The 11912-nt window shown below is 40.9% G+C and overlaps 2 protein-coding genes across 4 annotated transcripts in view; one reads left to right on the plus strand and one right to left on the minus strand.

Annotated features, from left to right (window-relative positions):
- The window catches only part of LOC306912862 (regulator of G-protein signaling 20-like), a gene marked incomplete at its 5' end in the record, with an annotated part of 65914 nt that extends 62183 nt beyond the window's left edge, over positions 1 to 3731 (plus strand). Inside the window, 2 exons of the mRNA XM_079489317.1 lie at positions 1386 to 1620; positions 3171 to 3731. Coding sequence (XP_079345443.1) covers positions 1386 to 1620; positions 3171 to 3359 — 424 coding nt within the window. The 3' untranslated portion in view covers positions 3360 to 3731. The remainder of the gene's footprint in view (positions 1 to 1385; positions 1621 to 3170) is intronic.
- Positions 3732 to 5176: 1445 nt separating this feature from the next.
- LOC306913578 (acyl-protein thioesterase 1-like) lies at positions 5177 to 11433 on the minus strand. 3 transcript variants are annotated; one of them, XM_079490330.1, is made up of 10 exons: positions 11365 to 11433; positions 11021 to 11109; positions 9329 to 9360; positions 9169 to 9234; positions 8998 to 9045; positions 8833 to 8903; positions 8653 to 8726; positions 7814 to 7915; positions 7425 to 7601; positions 5177 to 6034 (listed from the first exon to the last, which is right to left on the minus strand). In XM_079490330.1, the coding sequence occupies exons 2-10, from the start codon at positions 11087 to 11089 to the stop codon at positions 5972 to 5974; spliced, it is 702 nt and encodes a 233-aa protein (XP_079346456.1). In that variant the 5' UTR covers positions 11090 to 11109; positions 11365 to 11433; the 3' UTR covers positions 5177 to 5971. The 3 variants fall into 3 exon arrangements, with proteins under 3 accessions (XP_079346456.1, XP_079346457.1, XP_079346455.1); XM_079490331.1 differs by having other exon boundaries at positions 11376 to 11413; XM_079490329.1 differs by having other exon boundaries at positions 11021 to 11398.
- Positions 11434 to 11912: the final 479 nt, after the last annotated feature.

Consider the following 11912-nt stretch of genomic DNA (forward strand, 5'->3'; position numbering starts at 1 on the left):
GAAATGGAAAAAATGGCTGGACTTTAAACGGATGTCAACAAGCAAATCAGTGCACACAGTGCACACAGGTGTCAAAGCCACCTGTGTGATTAAGTCCTGACGTCACTCCCACTACCCCTGGGTCACGTAATTATCTCTGTATTGGAATTCCCATTGGCAAATATCACGTCATATAAGAACTGTCTTCCAAAAACAAACAAATCACTCAGCGATTTTGTCTCTGTGTTGTTTATGCCATAAACGACACACATTACATTATTGAGATAAATTAGTACTTTTTTAGCGTCAGTTATTTTTGACAGTTCGTATATGACAAAATCTTCCCCTATGTGAATTCCAATACAAAAAATATTAATAATGCTGTGACGCAGGCGGATAGCGCCCTCTAGCGGCAGTGATGACAGACTTCTGTGCTCTAGATACAGGGGTTCCTAACATGTGGGACGTGACCCCTATGGGGGTCGCCAAATAATTTTTGGGGGTCACCAGATTATTTTCAGATTTTATTTTTATTTTGTATTTTTATGCAACTGAATGGATGGAAAATGGAAATTAAGAGTTTACATATTATATCAGGCATCAGTATTTCTTTGATGTATTTTCTCTTTTATTAAGGTTATTGTAGCTGTCCTGGAGTCCCCAGCCAAAAAGGTTGAGAACCCCAATCTAGTAAAAGGTTGTTTTTTTACACTTTCACAGTTTGACTCTTGGAGGGAACAAAGATGACACGATTCAGAGAGAAACGACCTATGAGAGTAGGACCGCCGACTTGAACCTTCAATTTGATGAAAGGTAAATGGCCAAAGCACTGCATGCAAAATTTCCCATGTGCTGCTTATCTCTCACAAAGTTTGCCATTGTTGTCTCAACTTGTCTGTAGACTCAATAGCCACAGAATAAAGCAAAAATAAAATCTCATGACTGAACCACTTTATGGTCACAATCTGTGATTTGTGACTAGTGCTGTGTCCTATAAATAATTACACAGTATGTAAGATGACGATGTTTAGATATTAATTCATACATAATTCTGAAACCTGTTGCTGCTGTTCTACATTATACAGTCAACCAGTTGAAGAAACCACAGATTGAGGCTTTGACCTTTTGCTTTTATGAAATCTGACCATTTGTGTTTTATTGAAGATGCTTCTGAATGTGTTCTACTGCTAGTTTATCCACTTCAAAAACTAATAACTGAAAATAGCACGTCATGCAGGCAGCACAATGTGTTGTGAGCGTGTAGATCTGAGTATTTGCACGACATGCTTCCATAGAAGACATGCTGACTTCTATGGAATCCAAATGACTCAAATCAGTTTAACAACACCGATATAACCCCAAAAATAATAAAGGCTATATGGCTCTCTTCCTTTTCTCTCTTCAAGCATCAAGCCGACGTTTGAGGACGCAACCTCCTGGTCCATGTCGTTCGACAGGATAATGAAAAGCGCAGCGGGTCGATGCTGCTTCAGGCAGTTCCTACGGACAGAGTTCAGCGAGGAGAACATGATGTTCTGGCTGGTCTGCGAGGATCTAAAAAAGGAGACGAACAAGACTGTGGTGGAGGAGAAAGTTCGTCAGATATACGAGGACTTTGTCTCGATTCTTTCCCCTAAGGAGGTGAGCTCCCACAACGACACATTACACAGGGCTGTTATTGTTTGCCCCCCCTTTCCTTGGTTTGCCCCCATCTACAACTGTCTGTGTCAGCTGTTGCATACCAACTGCTGTGTACAAACAACACTCATTCTGCTCCTTTCATTCTGTTGAAAGGTCCAAAAAATAAACCTTTTGCCGTTGTTTCAAGACTGGAAAACATTTGTTTTGTAAAACATTTGTCCCTAAATCACCCTTTAAAGACTATTAATTATGGACATGGACTCAAGTGCTGTTGTTCCTTCTGAATGTTAGCCCTGTTCATTATCTCCGCCAGGCCGGATTTCCGCCGATGGCCTTAAATTATCTGACATTATCAAATGCTCTTGTGTGCCATGTGATAAGACTTTAATTTTGCCTGCAATTATATTTACCAGATTGTGGCTATAGATAGACCCTATATACAAAAACAGCTTATCTACAACCCACACACACACCCCACCTCCCACGCTTTGTGTCATCCTTTTTTTTACTGTACTACTGTACTTAATAAAGTATTCAATCAATCAATCAATCAAAATCATCCCCAAATTTCTGCAAAAGCCCTTTCACTTCTGACCATAGTGGTCACAAACCTAAATAGTTGCGCCGTCTGTCGTATATACAAGCTCCTGCATTTCCCCCCGCAGCTTTCACATAATCCTGGCGGCTGGATCCCACGCTAAATGTGTATTCTTAGGATGAGTGTGTTGAGGTGAGGGTGAGGGATCGTTTGTTGTCGAACACCCCGACGGAGGCACGTCGTAGGTCTGACGCAGACTTGAGCCACGAGAAGTACGCAAAGTCAAGCTTCAGCCGACTCAGCACCGTCCGAGTTATGTCCCGACGATAGGGACAGAATCGTAAATTCTCACACCTCAGAAACGTCAACACCGCCTTGCACGCGGTCCAAGCGAACACAGCTGAGTGCTCCCTACCCAGTTTCGGCCAATCAGAAACCGCATCTTGCCCCGCTCATACAAGGGAAACGATTATCACGCACCTCATGACTGACACAGCCCTGCATAGGAAGCCTGGCCGGACGTAGATCTGTGCTCCGAGCCCGAGGAGCACACTTTTCTGGTTTGTTGTATTTGGTCTCTACAGTAATGTGTGGTTTTCTTTTTAAATTGTTTTTATTTGATTGTGTTTTCTCTTTACTGTGTTTTGTGATTTATTATATTGTGTTGTACAGAATTTATCTGTTTTCATCCTGAATGATGATTCAGCCGCCATCCCCCTGTCCTTAAGAGGCCTTTGCCTTTTGGCCATGATTGTAAAGAAGAATCTGTTCTGAACCCATTTTGCCCGGTTATAAATAAAGGTTAATATAGATAAAACTGTAGATAAGCACCAATATCCTGTCTTAATTCAACACAAAGACTTACCATAAACTGTATTGTTTATAGAAATACACACATCAGACTTACATGTTTCAGTTCATCATCAAACCCAAATGGCGACAAATGCATTTTATTTAATGCCAGAGTATAATGGAGATGTACTGTGTTTCTTTTGCTCTTAACCCTTCGCAGGTCAGTCTGGACTCGCGAGTTCGAGAAGTGATCAACCACAACATGCTGGAGCCCACGTCGCACACGTTCGACGACGCACAACAACAGATCTACACGCTGATGCAGAGAGACTCGTATCCACGCTACATGAACTCACAGGCGTACTCAGATCTAATGACGAGTCTGAGAGAGCCTCCCCCGGGGCCATAGACGATCTTTATCACTGTAGCTCTGGTCCGGAGCGTTAGCGAATTCTCTCCAACACTCCTGTTAGCAGCGGTGCTGTTCCCATGGACTGAAACTTCCTCTACCGCCCGAGGTCTCCAACTGTAGTGAATAAAGAAAAAAAACATTTCGCTTCCCACCGAAACAGTGGCTGTTTTGTGTTGTTGAAAGACTATTCTCCATGGTGGGAAACGTCTCGGGACCCCAACTTCTCTGTATGATACACCTTTTGGGCAGAAAAACGAATTAGGTCCCCAAGACAGATTTATTTTGTGTTGTTTGTTTGTTTTTTACTCAACTGCACCCTCTACAGATCTGGTCAATGTTCATTTATATTGCCCAGATCTTGCATTGGTGGAAAGTAACTAAGTAGTACATGATTTACTCAAGTACTGTACTTAAGTAACATTTTGAGGTACTTTTACTTTACTGAAATATTTCCAATTTCCAATACTTTTACTTGTACTCTACTAGTACTACATCTCGGATGCAAATATTGTACCTTTACTCCACTACATTTATTTGAAAACTTTAGTTAACTATAGTTACTTTGTAGATTTTGTTTATTATTACAAAACATAAATTATTAACCACTTCATGTTGGCCATTTGAAAATAGCCGATATACAAGCTCACAATGTGAGCTTGTAGATGTTCCATTTTCAAAAGATTGTTATATACATTTACTTTTGGTACTTTTACTCAAGTACATTTTGAATTCCAGACATTTACTTGTAACAGAGTATTTCTATATTGCAGTATTGAGTATTTTACTCAAGTAAAACATGGTTTTCTTTCATTTACAGTTGGCTACAGTTGGAGACCTGGCATGGTCGTGGAAGTTTCAGTGCAAGGGATATAGCACCACTCCTAACAGAGAACTTGCTACCGCTCTGGACCAGAGCTACTTTATCACCACTTAGTTTTTTTTCAAAGGCGCATGCGTCCCAGACACAAAAAAGGGGTTCATGTTTCTTTTGCGGTTCAATCTGTGTAGAAGAGATCAACGGGTAAATGAACAGTACTTGCAAACAATCTTTATCCAGCTGTAATTATACTGTTTATTTACCTTAGCTTTACTTAGCAAAAAATGCTAGGAGCAAACAAGAACAAATGCTAGGTCCAGCATTAGTGACATGTATGTACCCTTGTGCTTGATTTTGCACTTTTCTACATTGATTTATGAGGGAATGCATGCATCTGTGAGCACTGCATCTGTGTTTAGGTTTGTCATCAGCCTCAATGCATATTGAGTTCTTGTAGACAATAGGCTTAATTTTAATATTAACTAAAGAAGGAGGAAAGTGCCTTGGCATTAGATCTTTTACACTCCACACCTTCAGCCGTGAACCGTGTCACTATGAATTCAAACAATACTGGTGCTTTAAGCTCTTCTCAAAGACAATGTAGTTTTTACAACTAATGGGGCTGATACCTTAAAATAGATCTTGCCTGCGTGTATATAAATAATGTGATGTTAGTCATGATATTTAATTTACAAAAGAACAGGTATGATTAAACTGATAATAACTAAGACCACTGATATATTTGTATATTTCTGATTAATTTGTGTGAAAGCTATTTAAATTCTCACAAATTAAATAAAGCACAGATGTAACATATGTTGCGTTACTTTTGCTAATGTGTGACATGAATATATATAGAAGAGGTCAATTTGGTCAGTACCACACAAGTTTTAACTTACGTATATACTGTCGATTACATATTAAGCCATTTGTATGGGTCGTGAAATAATGTACCTCTTCAGACTGTGCAAATGATGAAATATCTTTTCAGTCAACATAACTTAACAGTTCATTTATTGTGAGATATCAACATAGGTAATACTGTAAACCTTAATTATAGCCCTAGTTTTTCCCAATACAATTGGGTTCCTGCAGGAGATGGCTTTTCTCAGAAACACACCGCTATAGCAATGGATACTAACGTTACTAATGCATTGGTTCTCAACCTTTTCAGGCCGCGATCTGGACCCCCCAAATAATAATATTTGAACTGGGAACCCTCCAAAACAATCAAAGATATTTGAACTGAGGACTTCTCAAAATAATCAGGTTTGAACTGAGTACCCCCCAAAATAATCATATTTGAACTGAGGACCCCCTAAAAGAATCATATTTGAACAGGGGACCCCCCACCATAACAAGCACTTGGAATTGTAGGAGTTGAGACATGCCATTTTGTTTGGACTCGGTTCCACAGATTGATTGACATAATGGTATTCGTTTCTTCTCTTTTTTCAGGTCTTAAATAAAAGTCCTCAAATTGTCACTTCACGGTCACCCGAGGACCCCCCCCAAAATCATGTCAGGGGTCCCGATCCACAGGTTGAGAACCCCTGCTCTAATGTAACACTGACAATTGTGTGGAGACTCCCATCTGGATTACAGTGTAATTTCAGTCATGCCTCTTCCAGGCTAGTCCGTGGCCCGAGATAGCCCTGTGTATCAGTAGCAGCGAAGTTTATGGATTCAAGTCGGTCTGTGGTTCCCCACTGCAGTAGGTCTATGGAGCGTCACTGGAGTCGAGGCGTTCCTAGAAAGAACTAATGGTGGTCCTGTATAGGTGCACAGCAACTCACAGGTTCTCAGTGATGGGGGGAAGATGTTTTTCTATGAATTTCTTGATATCCAATATTTCCTGTGGGGGGCATAAGATAGATGTGCTAGAGATTAAATATGTACTGTATTTGTGCAGAATATTTCATACATCTGCAGTACAAAGCATTGTTTAAACAACTCTAAATGTAATGAGTCATGCATTGCCATGCAACTTGCTGAGCACTTCCATGGTCCCTCAAAATCATACTGTGTAACTGTGTTTTTTTTTATTGTCATACAAGCAAATATTCAGGGTTTAAGTGGTTAAGGAATGCCTCTAATTGTCTATACTGGCTTTCTATGTTCCTCTTCATATCCTAATCCCAGTATGAAAAAACACTGACATTCAGGATTGGGTCATCTTGAAATGGATCAAGACGATCCTATCCTGAATTTCTTTGAAGTACTGGGACAAAATGTGGCTGGATTGTTTGATCCAGGATCACAAAATATACCGTAGGATTTCAAAATATGATCTGATTAGATAGGGATTATTAAATGTTTTGAACTCTTGGTCACGAGGATGAGCCCTAAACATATGAGAGACCCCATCACCGTTCCTCTTGCAACCATCCTCAATCCAAAATGTCAACACAAGATATGTCATGAACTCCACTGTGTTCGGTTACCCCCACAGCCTTTCCTCTAGCGCCACCCTTGGGCCAAAAGGAAATGTGAAGCTTTTTGGAATTATGCTACTTTTAAAGGTCACTTTTGCACAGCTTTTGCTATCGTTTACAATATGTGTCAATCTTTCAGTCAATATACCTTTCCTATTATAGCACTAATAATTATTAATGATCTACAATTTTCATTATTTGTTTGCACATTTGCAGGGCGGTTCACACCACTTAAAGGACCACTTCACCACTTTTCAACATCTCTTCCTATAATTGGTCCTCACTAATGTTCATGATAAAATACCACAATTTTTTCCTACTCAGTCTGTGTCTCATAGGAGGGCTGTGGGCAGTTCAGAAACCCGTCCACCAGTGACATCATCGATGGTGAATCCAGGCTTTCTTTTCCTGAAAAGTTGCAATGCAAAAGTTGAAGCCATCGTTCTCACGATAATAAAAATCTAAATATATTTTAAAACAAATCTTGTCTTGCCTAATGATGATGTCACTGGTGGACGGGAGTCCGAACTGCCCAAAGCCCTCCTATGAGACACAGACTGAGTAGGAAAAAATGGTGGTGTTTTATCATGAACATTAGTGAGGACCAATTATATGAAGAGATGTTGAAAAGTGGTGAAGTGGTCCTTTAAGCCTGAGTTATACTTAGTTGCACACTGGCGTTGCCTGCGGTTAAAAGCAGGTCTACAAGCACGTGTTGTGAGCTACTGAGCACCAAGTATAAATCAGGGTTTAGGTCTTATTTGGTGTAGACAACCAGGCTTTATTAGACTCAGACTTCTTTTTACAGACCTCTGCGCAGGCATTGTGAGCCAGTCCCCGGTACTTCTTGAAGGAGACATTTTTCGGATTGATGAGGCTCTTCATCTTGTCGTTGGTCTGAGTACCGTAGAAAAAGGGAACCAGGGGGTCGGCGTCTCCGTGGCATTGCAGGAGGTGCATGTCTCTGTTAACATTGTTGGCACATGCCTGAGAATAGAAACGATTAGGGATTATCATCATTGGATTATTATAGATTAAGCCTTGATCAGGGAAACCCTGATAATTTTACAGCGAGGCCTATACCAATTTCACAAGTCACTGAGATCTCTCTGGTTGGTATTAAAACATGATTGTAAAGAGCAACTGGCACATAACAGGCTGCTTAAATCACCCCCCCCCCCCCCCCCACGCCACCGTACCTGTGGGAAGGATTTCCTGAGAGGGAGCCAGCAGCTCAGACCCACCACGCCTGCCAGCTTCTGGTGAGTGGTCAGAGCCGTGTACAGAGACAGCGCACCACCCTGCATAGACAAGCAAACGCTTACAAATAAAATACATATACTGTACATTCCCCCCATTTCATATAGGTACTACTAGTGTCGATTACATGGAATGAAAATAAAATCTCATGACTGAAATCTTTTGTCAGTCCTAATCTGTTTGTGAAACAGCGTGAAATGAGTCCCAGCACACAAAAGCTATGTTATTGCTGTTCTACATAGTCTACTACTACATGTAATCAGCCAGTTGAAGACATTGCAGATTGAGGCTTTAACCTTTGCCTTTATCTGGGTTTTATGGAAGATTCTTCTAAAATGTGAAAAAGCCACCGCCCATCTGATAGATTTAGGTGAGGTGCTGGAATAACAAATGTTTATAAATGGGGAAAAAAATCACACCCGTGTGAAGTGAGGGGCGCCCTTATCATCATACATCATCATGAAGTAAAATAGACACTGCCTATTTGCTCAGACACTATGGCGTAAATTTCTCCATTCATTGTCAATGGGAATTTAAGGTTTGTGTGGACAAAAATAGAAACTAAGCCCATTTGCTCAGACACTACGTAAAATTCTCCATTCATTGTCAATGGGAATTTGACAATGAATCCTACACAAATGTCTTTGTGTAGGACAAAAATACCGATTTGCTCGTCCACATTGTCAGTGAATGGAGCTAGTGCCCTCTTCATGTCTGAAGAAGGTCAATAGACCGAAAGCTTGCAATGAAAATGTCTAACCTACATGCAATGCATTACCTGTGAAAATCCACCTAGCATTATTCTGTGGGAGGGTATTCCATTCTTCACCTCTTGGTCTATCATGGCTTTGACTGTGTGAAGAGATGAAATGCCACTTTTTAAATTAGACAAGTTCTGTATATAACTTGACCTGCATTCAGAAAAATCATAACAGTTCTATAAATCTTACACACATACTGTTCTCTGATGCCCTTTTAATGCCAATCTCGTCTTCGTCTACTTCTGAGTTCAGTGAATATATGTCAAACCTGTGAAATATTCAAAACAAATGTGTGAGTATCCTACTACTGCAAAACCCTCAACCTTGCTTGCAGAAGTTAAACATAAACCAAAGGTTCTTACCAAGAAGGCATGGACATTCTCATATTAATGGATACAGGCATCTTCGGACTGTGTAATCCATGGAAGGAAAAGAAAATGACAGTTTGCTCACTTCTGTAACAGCAGATGAGATTTCATTGCAAAATGCATAATAATATATAGGGCCTACAGACACCAATTGCTGATACTTACGCATGTGGACAGATGTATTTCACATATGGTAACCTGATGCCGGTAAAAGCATCTGCCCAGGTATAGCTAGGATTCAAACAAAATTAAAACAAATTAAATCCTTGGTTAATTATGAATGATTTTAAGAATTCTTTGTAAAGATGAGGAGGAGCAAACTTACCCATTGTCACCGAGACCATGGAGGAATATCACCTGTTTTAGAGAATAATAATAAAGGTCAGAAACAAAGTATTTTGTGAGAGGAAAGAGATAGAGTGAGAGCAGAAGGGAAAAAGATAGAAACCGGTTAAATAAAACAAATAAGATATGTACAGATAAAGTATGTGACAGTAGGTCAGAGGTCATCAATATTTTACACACCATTATATTGTTCTTCTCATTTTGATCGTAAGACCAAGTTACTGAATGTAATTCTGTCTCCAGGATTTCTTCAGAATATGTATGACACTGATTTACGACACTATGTATGGAATATTATAGAAGTCCACCGGTACAGTGGGTTCTCAAACGTTTTATTTTCAAGGACCTCCTATAACCTGTAAATGGTCATTTAGGGCTAGCTCTCTATGTGTTGGTCTAGTAATTTTGTATGTCCATGGCAAAAATGACAAAGAATTTCCACCACAACACAAGCCAGCATGGCTTGGCGATTTCGCCTTTTCCCTTCAGGGGTCGCCACAGCGAATCATCTGCCTCCATCTGATCTCACCCTGTCCTCTGCCTCCTCTTTTCTCACACCAACTAACTTCATGTCCTCTTTCACTACATCCATAAATCTTCTCTTTGGACTTCCTCTAGGCTTCCTGCCTGGCAGTACCAACCTCAACATCATTCTACCGATATACTACTCACTATCCCTCCTCTGTACGTGTCCAAACCATCTCAGTCTGGCCTCTCTGCCTTTATCTCCAAAACATCTGACCTGCGCTGTCCCTCTGATGTACTCGTTCCTGTTCCTGATCCTATCCATCCTTGTTACTCCCAGAGAGAACCTCAACATTTTAGTCTCTGCTACCTCCAGCGCTGCTTCCGGTCTTTTCCTCAGTGCGACTGTCTCTAAACCATACAACATAGCTGATCTCTCACCACTGTCTTGTACACCTTCCCTTTCATTCATGATACTTTCCTATCACACCTGACACTTTTCTCCCCCCCATTCCAACCTGCTTCGCTTGCACTCGTTTCTTCACCTCTTTTCCACACTCTACATTGTTCTGAAATGTTGACCCTTCCACCTTCTTCACGTCTACTCCCTGAAACCTACTGTTCCACTTCCTCTCATTCACACACATGTATTCTGTCTTGCTGCGGCTAACCTTCATTCCTCTCCTTTCCAAAATTCCAGGGCATATCTCCACCTCTCTAGATTTTCCTCTACCTGCTCACTGCTCTCACTACATAACACAATGTCATCTGCAAACATCATGGTCCATGGGGATTCCTGTCTATTGTCTAACCTCATCTGGACTGTCAGCCTGTCCATCACCATGGTGAACAAGGGGCTCAGTGCTGATCCCACGTTGCCGCGGTCTCCTAGTCCTAAAGCTGTTGTATGCATCTTTGAAACATCTCACCAACACTCAAGTGACCGACCAGGTCTCCGTGAACAGAGAGTATGTAAATCTGCATCCTATAGAGGGTGGAATAAGCTACGAGGGACCCTAGGGTAGCGACGTCCAAAATTCAGAAAAGCTAACCGAGGCCCGAGGGTCCCGAGAAAGGGGCTATAGGCAATAAGCTATTTGTTATTGTAATAAACAGTTCTTGTAAAGCTCTAACTTTACAGCTAAATCCAATGTGTGAATCACCACTGTAGTTCTGTTGTTGTAGTGTGTTTTGGCACTAAACTCACCGCTGCAGTGGCTTTCCGCGCGGCAGGCACGATGGCAGGTAGGGGCACTGACATATTGTTGCCGCACATACAGCACAGTGCTCAAGCAGCTGACATGTAAAATAACAACACAATAATACTGTTCAATACAAACGTTATTCCTCCTGACACAATGTCAGTCACGCTCACAAACCAACTGTCACTTTCTAACGCCCTTGGCTTGACTGTTCCATGCAAAGAAGAATGAAGGCTTTAAAAGAAAAGCACACAAAAGCAAATTAATACATGACTGTTTCGGTGGCGACTGTTAATAATGATCAGTCTTTTGGAAGTTGAATTCTGTTGAAAATAAACACATTTGTTACCCCCGGCTCACTTGCACGGCACGCAACCGTAGTAGCGTCTGACACTCTTTAGAAGTCCTGCCCACGTTTGCAACATGACTGGATAGCGGGCAGTGTTGCCAGGTTCTATCAAAACAAGCCCAAAAGAAACGACAGGCGATAGGCCACATGATCAGCTCTTGACTTTTGAATAATACAATTGTATTATTAACAGTTTTTGTAGAAAAACCTTTTCAAAGAAAAACAATTTTTGACCTTTTTTTTTAGCCGGCTGTCTCATAGCCAGACATGTTCCTAAAAGTCTTGATGTACTTCATCAATATCATTATCAAGTTACTAATAAGGTGTGCAGTTTGTCAAAGGTTAGGTTAGGTCTGGTGGTGGTGTGTGTGTGTGTGCGTGCGTGCGTGCGTGCGTGATGATTGTAAAGAAGGAAAATGAGATGTGTATGCAGAAGAGGAGATGATATTAGGAAGAGGAGATGTATGCGAGGAAGATGACATGGTTTGTGAGGAAGTATACGAGACAGATTGAAAGAACACCATTTTGGTCATTACAGAGGAAATATA

The sequence above is a fragment of the Electrona antarctica genome (genome assembly GCF_951216825.1).
Source record: "Electrona antarctica genome assembly, chromosome: 20".
NCBI lineage: Eukaryota > Metazoa > Chordata > Actinopteri > Myctophiformes > Myctophidae > Electrona > Electrona antarctica.